Source organism: Piliocolobus tephrosceles, chromosome 2, assembly GCF_002776525.5.
Source record: "Piliocolobus tephrosceles isolate RC106 chromosome 2, ASM277652v3, whole genome shotgun sequence".
Lineage (NCBI taxonomy): Eukaryota > Metazoa > Chordata > Mammalia > Primates > Cercopithecidae > Piliocolobus > Piliocolobus tephrosceles.
Genome location: NC_045435.1, coordinates 25,686,293 through 25,698,994, shown reverse-complemented (window position 1 = coordinate 25,698,994; position 12,702 = coordinate 25,686,293). Strand labels below are relative to the sequence as shown.

The 12,702-nt window shown below is 35.9% G+C and overlaps 1 protein-coding gene across 5 annotated transcripts in view; it reads left to right on the top strand.

The window, feature by feature from the left end:
* ROBO2 (roundabout guidance receptor 2) overlaps positions 1-12,702 on the top strand; it is a 1,747,433-nt gene that overhangs the window by 1,703,183 nt on the left and 31,548 nt on the right. For all 5 annotated transcript variants that reach the window (XM_023184990.1, XM_023184988.1, XM_023184991.1 and 2 more), the window contains 2 exons: positions 744-1,025; positions 6,313-6,469. In XM_023184990.1, coding sequence (XP_023040758.1) covers positions 744-1,025; positions 6,313-6,469 — 439 coding nt within the window. The remainder of the gene's footprint in view (positions 1-743; positions 1,026-6,312; positions 6,470-12,702) is intronic.

Genomic DNA, 12,702 nt, shown 5'->3' with positions numbered 1-12,702 from the left:
AAAATGGACTGATTGATATTCAGTGTTGTTCCTGAAGTTTAATTTTACTCTAGCTGTATTACAACATGAAACAGTAATTCTCTAGTTCGGAGTTGATAGCATAAATTAAAGTCACCGATCATGGAGACTGCGTTTTCTATAGTTAAATTCTGCTATATTGTGAAAATGACTTATACATGAATATTTTCCTTTGTTATTCAAGAAAAAAGAATGCATTCTCCATTTCTGGAGCAGTGAAATCACACCAATAAGTGGCAAGTTATAACTTCAAAAAATGTGCTTGATAGTCAGTGGGGTATAATTTTGGAAATGTTAGCGTATATTCAGCAGTTGTCGTCCACGTCTCTTGGGATAAAGAGATGTTTTTCATCTGTGGGTTGTGGATTCACTATCATTGCTACTGTAAAGTGCTAACACTTTTCTTGGCTGTAAAACAGTGAACAACTGAAAGCATTTTTCAGTAGTGAAGTATGCCAACCGTCTCATTCATGGTTAAAGAAAACGGGGGGAAGGGTGTTTTAAGCGGTGAGACGTGAAGGGCGAGCAGTAGGCCTGCCTGTCACTGAGGCTGATAGCTTGGCGATGGTTGTACATCATCTACCCTTCAGTGGCTCATGAAGCCCATCTCAGCTGAAATGCAAACGTGCAGTGTGACACACTTATTTTTCATCTTCAATCCTGATTGTTTGGGCTTCCGGTGCCTCATTAAATTGTTTCATTTCCCTATGTTCACTGCACCACAGATGTGCTGCCACCGGTTCCAGGCCAAGGGGATAAAACAGCAACAATGCTCTCAGATGGAGCCATTTATAGCAGCATTGACTTCACTACCAAAACCACTTACAACAGTTCCAGCCAGATAACACAGGCCACCCCATACGCCACGACACAGATCTTGCATTCCAACAGCATACATGAATTGGCTGTTGATCTGCCTGATCCACAGTGGAAAAGCTCAATTCAGCAAAAAACAGATCTGATGGGATTCGGTTATTCTCTACCTGATCAGAACAAAGGTAACAACGGTGAGTCAGGTTTTTGTTTCCTGAGGAGTTATTTTCATATCATTTGTGCATGAGATAGAAATTAGTATTTGTTGTTCGACTTAGTGATTCATTACCAGGTTTACCACCTAAACTAGAAAAAGATATTGGCATGTTTCCAGTACCTTGAATAATTCCTACCACCACCACCACCGCCACTGCCACCACCACCACCACCTCCACCACCACCACCACCACCACCGCCACCTCCACCGCCACCTCCACCACACACCAATGCCAATCGGTTTCATCTTTTAGCTCTTTTTCAACATAATGATCAACAATCCATCTCTACTTTCATTAGGACAGGGTAGACAAAACATTCCTCCACTCTCCCACATCTGCTTCTGAGTTGCTAACTGCATGTTCTGCATGGGCTTGTGCTGTGAACTAATCACATGATGCCACTATGACCTCTGCCCTTTAACCCTTAGCCTTACTTTACATTCCTGACTACCGATTGGCTGAGGGATTGTCTAATAGAATGCCACACAACCAGTCTCAGGATTTCAGCACCACCAGCTCTCACAACAGCTCAGAAAGGAGTGGCAGTCTCTCAGGTTGGTCTCATCACAGTAAGGAGAAATATTTGTTTGTCACCAGCATATGACCTGTGTTCCTAACAACCATGAAGATATACCAAATCACAGCTCACTGTCAGGCATTTATCTGTCAAATGGCAACAGTTTATGCTAATGAAATCATGCCTTGGTGGGATAAAAGGGAAGAGAAAAATCACTGTCCCCTTGTATATACTGACTCTATGAGGATATATTTAAAGAAAAATTAAGCCATTCTACTAAATACTATTCATTAAAGAACAGAGTAAAGAGAATTTTGTGATAAAAAGATCATACATGAAAATCAATTCCATGTTATAGATACCAAAAGATGAATTCAACTAAAATGAAAATGATTTTGGAGTGCTTCATAATATTAGTATATCAGTGATGTGACCTCCTATTTTTGGACACGATTTCAAAATACCATATAATAGGATTTGTTATCTATTGAACGGTATTCTACTGCACTGTACAAGAAAGTTAATAGGGGAAATTAATATTTAATTTCCAAAAAATCATACAATCTTTGATATTGATAATTCTTTTATGGTATACATTTTAATATGTATGTGAGATATATCAGATGAACTGACAATCTATAATGTCGGTATCATATAGCACAAATAGAAAGAAACACCTTTACTGGACAAAAATATATACCTATTGCAATGACTTATGCGTGAAATTATCCTGGCCCAAAGATCCTTACCTGTAAAATGAGGTTGTAGTACACACACTCTAACTTTCAACCATGACATTTACATTGTATGGCTGATGACTTTGTGCATTTCTAATTTATTCCATGACCCCACTTGTCTAATTTGTTTGAATTAACTATATGCTATTTGTTTGTACTGAGATTTTGTTTTATTTTTTTAATTACAGGTTATTTGTAAAAGACTATAGTGTATTATGGCATGTCACAGGCTACCAGGCATCAAAGCCATAAAGAGTTAAACTTTTCACATCATTAGGGGTAACATTTTCTAAATTACTTTTCCTCAGGAGATGGAACCCTTTCAGTCTGAAAATGTTAATGCTCCCTCTTCCCTTCAAAATGGGTCATTTGCTCTTCTTGCCTGTTGGTAGAATTAGCTATATTATAGAATCCAGAAAAACTTAAACATCTGTTATGAATTTAAACGGGTTTAATAATATAGGAGAACTTTTGTAATGACCTTATATGTCATTTAGACTGCCATTTATTCATAATAAGTCTCACAATTGTTCTGAATAATTAAAAAGTAATTTATCCTGGGCTTCCTTTTTATTTCATTAAAGATATGCAAAGTCACATGCAGTATGTAAAAATAAATCTATATACTATAATCCATGGATTACATAAGAGTTTTAAAAATCTGTCTTTAAGTATTCTATATGTGTTGATTGCTACCACCAAGTTGTAAAAGTTGTCTTTTGAGTGATTGTAAGCAGAACACAATTCACAATAGTGCTTAGTGCTTTTTCAAATCCATTAATCTCCTGAGTGACATTTACATATATCTATGAATTATATTAACTACTTCATCTACATTTGAATACAAAATTACTTAAATCGATGATAGAAAGCATTCTTTAGTAGGTGAGAGTGAAGTGATTATTCTCTTTTTAGTTTAGCTCAATTGAGTTTAATATTAGGATTTTGTCTTATGCTTATAATCACAGGTGTGTTTCCTAAGACTTAAATTTAAGATCAAGCCACCCTGTGGAGAGCTAGTCATATGGTATTATAAGATTTTCCTAATTTGTGCATAGCAATGTAAGCAATTTAAAATAATCACAGTGATAAAAGTGGACATTTCTGAATTATTTGAGTGAGTGTGTCACCCTCTTTGAAACACTTAGTATAAGTTCTGAGCACTTCCATTAAAAATCTAACCATTAAAAATATAAAATCACCAGCCTGGGCAACATGGTGAAACCCCATCTCTTAAAAAAAATACAAAAATTAGTCAAGCATGGTGGCACTTGACTGTATTCCTAGGTACTTGAGAGGCTGGGGTAGAAGGATGCTTGAGCCTGAGAGGTTGAGGCTGCAGTGGATGTGATTGCACTACTGCACTCCACCTGGGTGACACAGTGAGACTCTGTCTCAAGGGAAAAAAAAGTATATATACACATATATATTAATATATGCACAAAATAAAGAATTTATATATGTAAGTCATTAAAATACACTCCCTCAAAAGATAATATAGGCAATTCCCACCTTAAAATGATTGAAGGTTCTTTGTTTGCAAGTAACAGCAACAGACTGTGGCTTACTTCACTCAAGGTTCAGATCTCAGAGAATGTAAGTGGATTTGGTTCTGTCGTATGCTCTCCACCATGCTGTGAACCTACCACTGCTCACGGCTAAAAGAAGTCAGGTGTGTTGAGTTGTAATCCTACATGCACTGCCCTTAATGAGAGAGCAGAAAGTTCCTCAAGAGAAGAGAAAGTGATTGTTGGATAGAAAGCCCTCACACGTCTTCTGTGAATCGCCCCGGTTTCCAAAATACATTTTTAAATATGTTTGGAAGAGTAGGTAATGAGTGGCTTTCTTGAACTTTGGACAATGACTTCAGCAGAATTCAGGGCTCTAGAAGTAGTAATTTCCAGTAAAGAAAGCTGCTGCACTCTGAATTCTGATTTTTCTTTTACTGGGTGAATATGGACCACGTGACACTCAGAATGCACCTCAATTGCTTCATTGATAAAACGGAGATGCACGAACTTGTCTGTTTCTGTTACTCAGTTCTGGTGGTGACCACCTAACATTTCTAAAAGTACTATGGAAAACGAAAGGTGCTGTATATTTTTAAATAAATAAGGAATAAAGGAGGTGCAACTAGAGAGAAAGCTGTGGCAGACAAGTAGCCCAATCCAGTCCCCTTTTAATCATTGAAATAGAGTCCTGATACTACAACAGAAGAAATGGGTCCTGTGCTGTAATTTTGCTGACTCGTCAGGAAACAAAGGATTAAGGTTCGTCTACCTTAAAGACAAACATTACAGACTTATATTCAAGCAAGTTTATTCTTATTCTGAGAGTCAGGCTGTTTGTGGGATACTCATGGGGCCTGGAGAAGTTGCGAATAAAGAAAGCTTTAGAAATAAGAGGAGCTGGGTTTGCTCTAAGATAGAGGATATGGGAAAGAAAGAACACAAATGAGTGGCATTTATTGAAAGTTCTGTCCATTCTGAGTAGTTGATATGCATTGTCTCTTGAAATTCTCAAAGTAACTCACAGAAGTAGTAACTCGGTATCTGTTTTCATGTGCGAAAATGTAGGCAGTAACTATTGAGTAACTTATCCAGTAAGTGGGAAGCTGGTCTGTAAACCCAGATGCAAAACCTTATCCTCTAAGCAAAGGATATCTGTTCTCCTTCCTCTTAAAAATCTTTTATTTTACCAAACAAGTATAATAAAAGTCAAGGTGAAAGCAATTTGTGTGCAGGGATGTTCTTCGAAATGTGTGCGAAGGTGCACATGCTACGTGGAAAACATACACAATTTTATAACTGGCAATAAAGTATATATCTAGTTTAACAGTTTTATCACTTCCTGGCGCTCAAATATGTTCCTGTTAAATTACATAATATTCGATGTGGCTGATGCAGATGAGTAATTGGTAGAAGTAAGGAGAAAAGTAGGCTTCTAGTGATACTATAATATGTTGCTAAATAGCCCTGCTTCAAATAGTTTTTGCTCACAACTTATGGTTCCAGAAAGATGAAGTCCGAAGGATCAGTAAGATTTTTGGCAGATACTGCTGTAGGCTGTGGTGGGAGTCACAGAAGTTACATAATGTCCCCTGAAATGTCCTTTGTTATTCTGCTCCAAGAAGTACTCATTCCTCATCTAACTGTGGTCCACTTTTAAGGAAGAAGCTTTATCTACTTAATTTTTGAAGAGTAAAAACCATAGCACTGTCCAAATGATAAATTGTATTTTTATATTTCATTAAGCTCCATGTAATCCTAGATATGGCTCATATGCTGCCAGCTTACTTTCTTCTCATGTTTTGCGCATGAATTCATTTGTAATGCAATGCTACTGAAACTGATTACTGTATTAATTTTTCCTCCTTTTTGGAATGTTATGTTATGCTTAAAATAGCTAAGAACTATTCACATATGCAAAAATAATTGTGCCATTCATTAGTTAAAAAGTCTATAAAATGTATCTTCGGAAAGTATTTACAGGTATTTTCTTGATTGTAGCTGATTGATTTTTATCAGTTACTTTTGAGATAAAAATTGGTACCCTTCCTGGATTAATTAAATTGAATACATTCTAAGGGAAAAGTTTAGCCTAGATCCTTACACCTTGCATTTTCCACTGAGAGAGATTATGCAAAAGAGCATTATATGTGTACTAAAAGTTGACATTTAAAAGAATTTGTTATGGCCCATTATTTCCTCTAACAATGAAAATATGAAGGCAGCAGATGTGAATAAATCAGTAAGCATGCTTTTGATACAGCAGCCATGTTTTTGGTTTATTCGGCTCTGCTATTAATGCACTGGGGGAAAAAAAAACAGTATCATTTTGAGTGATTTGTAAAAATGTTTTTCTGATTATATCATTTCATTGTTTATAGCTTTTAACAACTCCAACATACTGATTCTGGTGTTTTGAAACATAAATACATCTTGACGTCTGATGTATTCTATTTATTCTGCTATTTGGCATCTCTGAATAAATACGTTATTACTTTCAGGTGGGAAAGGTGGAAAAAAGAAGAAAAATAAAAACTCTTCTAAACCACAGAAAAACAATGGATCCACTTGGGCCAATGTCCCCCTACCTCCTCCCCCAGTCCAGCCCCTTCCTGGTACAGAGCTGGAACACTATGCGGCGGAACAACAAGAAAATGGGTAAAGATATTTTATATACTAACAAAATGGCCAGGGCTCTCCTCTCGTCTCTGTTGTTCATTTTTGCCATCATCTTATGTTCTCTTACTGTTTCCTTTGGCCCCCACCACCATGTTCATTGCATTTTCCCCTCTTTTATTGTTTGCGCTGTCTATATATTTTTAGCTGGTAAATACAAAACAGCACATATTGAGAACTGAGAATCCTTGGCCTTCAAGTGCCTTAGATTGTCTGCAATCATGATAATGCGGCCTCCATTTATAATATTGCTTGTTAGTTTGAAAGCAAGTACCCACAGCTCTGTGAACTAAAGAGCCACTCCTGAGAAGGGCTGAAAAGGGAATTAAAATAACCTTCTTCATCATCCCTTGCAGTTCTCTAATGACTTGATGTCTGGCCATAGCAGGGCGCCACTGTAGAGCTCCATCACAATGGGATAATTGTAGGGACCTGGCCAGTGGGTAGAACTTTAATCATCAGCTCTGATGGGAACTTAGGGGCCAGAACAATTGTAGAGCCAATGCACACTCTGTAATGAAACCTTTTTAAGTTACAGCATTTTCTTCGAGGGCCTTTAAATGTGACCAGTTTCCTTAATCTTTCCCAAATGTCTCACAAGAGTGGGTTTTCCTCTGTTAGTTTAAGCCTTAATTGATTTTAAATACAAAGACACTGATACTTTTTATCCTCTAATTTCAAAAAAAAAAAAAAAAAAACACTGGTCAAAAAATCATACTGTTTCCTTTTCCAGTTTAATAATTCTGAATGTTTTGTCTTTCTTATCATTCCCAGGTCAGTGTTTATTTTGACTGGGCCTTTATGTAAGCTAAAAATATAGATAAAAGCAGTTTTTCTTGTCGCAGGATTTTTTTTTTTACTTAGAAATATTTAGATATTAAAATATTTCCATTCATTTCTATAATGGTTTTTTTTTTTGTCTTGGTTTAAAAAATCACATATACATGCTCATAAATTTTTTCTTCATCCTCTTTTATTTGTACATAACTCTTGTCTTTGAGGTCTTCAGATTAATTTTTCTAACTAGAATTTTCTATATCATAACATTAGCTTCCTTTAATGATATCATTTGCATTTTGATAAATGTATATACATATATGCTCTATATATGCAATGTATATATGTATACACACACACACTAATATTTTTTGTCTATGTCTTCCTCTTCCTCCAAAAGCCTTCATTTGTCTCTCTGAGATTGTAGCACTTATCATATATGCATATATTGTTATTTTAATTCTTTTAAGTTCACATTTGAAATGGGAAACTAAAAGCATATTCTGTGTCCTCTTTCTCTAACTTAAAAATAAAATTCTGTAGATGATCTTAATTTGTATTAATGTTATAAATGTGTCGGTGTCACATGAATCATGAACAAAGAAAAACCAAAGCTGTATATTCCACAAGAAAAGATTACTACAGAGCTTAGAAATCTGCATTTTAAAAGCTGTAGTCAGAGAATACAGAAATGGGGACTTGGAAAACGGGAAGAGAAAGTAGTGCTGTTAAGCGTTATATGCATAAAGTCTTGAACTCATATCATGAAAACTGTGGATAATTTGGAGTTTTTTTTCCCACTGAGTCTACTAAATAATACATAGACTATAGTAATTCCTGTAACCCCCGCAATAAAACTAATTAATTCAAAATCAATGCTAAACTTCTCACTTGATTTTATTATCTTGCAGTGGAATTGGAAATATTCATGAAATAATAGCTGGAACAAATTTTTATGATTTAACACAAATTATTTTCAGTATAATTAAGATATAAAACACAAAATTGTGTCTACATATTTGGAAACTTTATTTTTATGTATATGTATTTTGAGTCACTTACCTTCAAGTTCTTGTTTGTCTTAAATACCTAGTATTTGCTTAAAAAAAGTTATCATTCTTACTAAAAACAGTGGTTAGATCTTAGTAATATTGACAACAAAATTCAATTTCGTTATTTTTTGAGTTCAGTTTTTAAAAGGCTAACACTTGAAAATTATTATTTAATTGTTCATAATAAAAACATATTTAAAGTTAATATAAAAACAACAAATACAAATTAATAGATTTTGGCATGATTTTGTCCATTTTTTGATGTATTCTTGATACTTTTATGTTTTCTAATTGGTGAACCATATGATACTGAAAAAGAAAGACTATTGAACACAGTACAGTATTCTACTGTTCATAATATTAAGTAATTCACAAAATAAATCTTCAAAATTGATCTTCTAGAAAACTTTTCTGTAATTTAGAACCTTCATAATTCAGGTTTAAGCTTTTCTTGATATACAAAGTATAAAAACTTCAGATACTTTTTTTGCTCCTGATACTTTAATTAGAGACCAGACACTAAACACTGTCTTGCTCCTGACACACACACATGCACACACACAAACACACACAATTTTGTATGATAAGCCCTAGCTGAGCAATGTGGAAGAATAATAATTTCCCTACAGAACGTGGCAATTATATATACTAGGGAAGCCTGGGGAAAGCTTGTAGAAGTAAAGTTTTGAGGTGAATCTAGAATCATTTATTCACGAATAATAGAAAAACATTTGGTGGCTGCTGGATGCCAGGCACGGAGCCAAAAATAAGGACAAAGATAACAAGAAAATGTCTCCGTCCAAAAGTGGTCTAGCATTAGAATAGATTGTTAGTCAACAGCTGTAACAAAATGTTACTATTGTTGTGATTTTCTGTGCGAATGGAGACAAATTTCCCTGGCCAAAGACCAAAAAAAGAAAAAAAAAGACAATAAATATAATACAATGAAAGACGAGGAAACAGGAAATAGCAAATAGCCCCATGAGTCTTCCTTTTGAATTCCCACCCTCTTTTAGTGAAGGTGATTTGCCTGCGTGTTTTTGTTATTCCTAACGCTTGCTCCTCTATTGTGGTACTCCTCATGTTGCACTTCACTGCTTGTCTGTGTCCTTTATCAATTTGTCACTGATGTATGAGGCTTGTTGAGTTTGAAAACTGCATAGAGTAGGAGATAATCTAAGAAGATGTTTTGAAGCCAATTGTGAAGCTTTGTATGTCACATTGGAGTTCTGATGTTTGAGTACAGATGATGGATTGGAGGATGTGAGGCTGGGGCAGGTAGATAAAGCATGGAATATCACAGTAGAATGGTTAATATCATGTAAATGATAAGGGAATAAAACAAAGCCATGGCAATGGGATGGAGGAAAGGTAAGTATTTAGGAGATATACCTAGCTAATGGTAATCATCACCTTGAAAATATTGTCTCTAGTTTTTTGTTACAATATTTAGTATTATTTCTAAAAAGCGTAGCTACATCAGTGTTCATTCTAAGCCTTTCCCCACAATATCAAAATAAATATCAAAATAAAATAAAAAGTATCAGAATATCAAAAGTTACCAACTACCCAAAGAAGAAAATTATTTGTTAATTCAGCAATATAGCAATGATGGCAATGTTTTATCCCATCAATATTCTTCTCTCAGCTTGACAAAAATATGTCAAAATGTATTAATCCCTAGCTATAAATACAGTGCATTTTATGATAGTCATATGATTCTAGGAAGAATTCAATGGTAATTAAATTGAAAAGTGGGGCTTTTCTTTGCTACTGCAATTAGAGATTGGCAAGCTCCTGCCAGTGTTGAACTTTATTGTATTTTTATGAGTAATTTGGTATTTGTGTCTGGCCTTTTACAGGTTCATTCACATGCAACATTGATTTGTTGTCATCTTTATCATTATTCGCCAGGCAAGACAGATCATATGATGCCTCATAGTTCACTGACAATAACGTCAAAGAACAAAACCTTCTCCCAGAAAGGTTGACCAAAAGATCTTTGGTTTGGCATTAGCAGCATTTTCACAGTCTTTTTCAATGTTACTACAAGAAAAGGTTGAAATTCTATCACTCAAATAAGATGTGTATCTGTAAAATGTGAAGGAAACTAGAAAAACAGAGCTACACTTCATAAAATTTACAGTGTCATCTGTTACTTCTCCTCCGTCTTTGGTAACTGCATGAAACCTACGTATTTGTTGCTTGCAATGGATTAAGACATGAACACCGTAGAGATAACAGACCATTCTTCTCCTTCATATGGTATACTCCATGCCCCAACTTTCCTTCATTTATTCTTTCAGGTTCTTTTAGTCTTTTCTTTTATCTCTTTTTTCATTTTTCCTCTTTAGGCACTTGGTAAGTAGACGGATCTGTGGACATTTTTCAGCTTCGCTATCCCCAAAAGGGTAAAGAATTTGCTCCTTCCTGTTCTAAATTATCTTTACAAAAAAAAAAATGACACAGAAAAATTGGTGACAATTGGCTGGGCACGGTGGCTCAGTCCTGTAATCCCAGCACTTTGGGAGGCTGAGGTAGGTGGATCATGAGGTCAGAAGATCGAGACCATCCTGGCTAATGTGGTGAAACCCTGTCTCTACTAAAAATACAAAAAACTAGCCAGTCGTGGTGGCAGTGCCTGTAGTCCCAGCTACTCGGGAGGCTGAGGCAGGAGAATGGTGTGAACCCGGGAGGCAGAGCTTGCAGTGAGCCAAGATCGCGCCACTGCACTCCAGCCTGGGAGATTGAGGCTTAGACATAGTCAATGGATGTCAATGGATGGAATAAAGAGAAGTAAATATTTTTATTCAGACCATTCTGTTGTTTTCATAGATGAATTTGTAAGTGGCAGGCAAGATTGATTAGAGGATGGGAAAAACTAAAAAACTAAAAACAAATCCCACCAGGACAGTGAGTTACAATATTTTAAAGCAACGGGATCTTTTTCCATGTGGAATTTAATTGTGATCCCCCACATATAAAACAGATAAAAAAGGCATCAATTTTTTAGAGCAATATGTTTTTTTCAATTCAGATTAACAGTGATTATATAGTCAATTAAATGGGAATACAGTTTAAATGATGGTATTTTCTAGGATAAAAATTGCTATTTGTAACACACTAGTGTGTGTCTGTTGTTTATAATGTCTAATATTATAATAGATATTCAGGAGGAAATATTCCTATCAAACCGTGCAGGACTTCTGAAACAGGGTCTTGCAACTCATTTACGTAGCCTCTTCAAGAGAAGAAAATGGCCATGGAAACAAAAATAAAGGAGTTAAAATGATGACTAGCTTTGAAGGAAGAATCTTTGGAATTTGGGAAAAAGAGTTTAGGGGTCTAAGGAAATTGAACATCCAAAGATGCTATTATTCCCCCCCAAAAACAAACAAAAACCCTTTCTCTAACTATCTGTCACCCACAGGAAAATGTCAAACTCCTTGTAGGGCTGATAAGGCCCTCGGTGACCAGCCTATCCCTAGCTCTCTTGCTGCTTCCATGGCCAATTTTCTTCTTTCTTTGCCAGCTCTTGGCGTTTAGGGAAATATTTGAACTCTTCAAATTATTTTCTCTTCCTCTGGGCTTCCACACGTGTTGCTTAAAATATTCCTTTTACTGGTGGTCAACATAGCCCTGCCCAACTCCAAAACTAGTTTAGACCTCCTGCTTTCTACTTTTGTAGCATCATTGATTGTTTGTTCCATATCAGCTTTCCCCACCGAAATGTATGCTCTGGCAAATAGATTCAGGGCCCTGACACATAACTGTCCAAAAAAATAAATGTATAGTTGTTTTTTAAATAAAGTTTATTTTTACATCTGTTTTAGGCTCACAGCAAAATTGAGCAGAAGGTACAGATTTATCCCAGCCCCTACACATTGAGAGCCTCCCCAGCTGTCAACATTCTCCACCAGAGTGGGACATTTGTTACAAATGATGCACATACAGTGACACATGATCATCGCCCAGAGTCCACAGTTTACATTAGGGTTCTCTCTGTGTTGCACGTTCTGTGGATTTGGACAGATGTAATACATGTGTCCACTGTTATGGTACAATACAGAGTGGTTTCACTGCCCTAAAATTCCTCTGTGCTCTGCCTATCCATGGCTTCCTCCCATCTAGCCTCTGGAAACTACTCATCTTTTTTCTGTCTCCATAGTGTTGCCTTTTCCAGGGTGTCAAGTAGTTGGAATCGTATTGTGTGTACCTTTTTTAGACCTTTCACTTGGTGATGTGCGTTCACGTTTCTCCCATGTCTTTCTATGGCTTGACAGCGCATTTCTTTTTAGCAACGAATGATACTTCATTGCATGGATGTTCTGCAACTTATTTATCCATCTACCTACTGGGAGACATGTTGGTCGCGTCCACATTTTG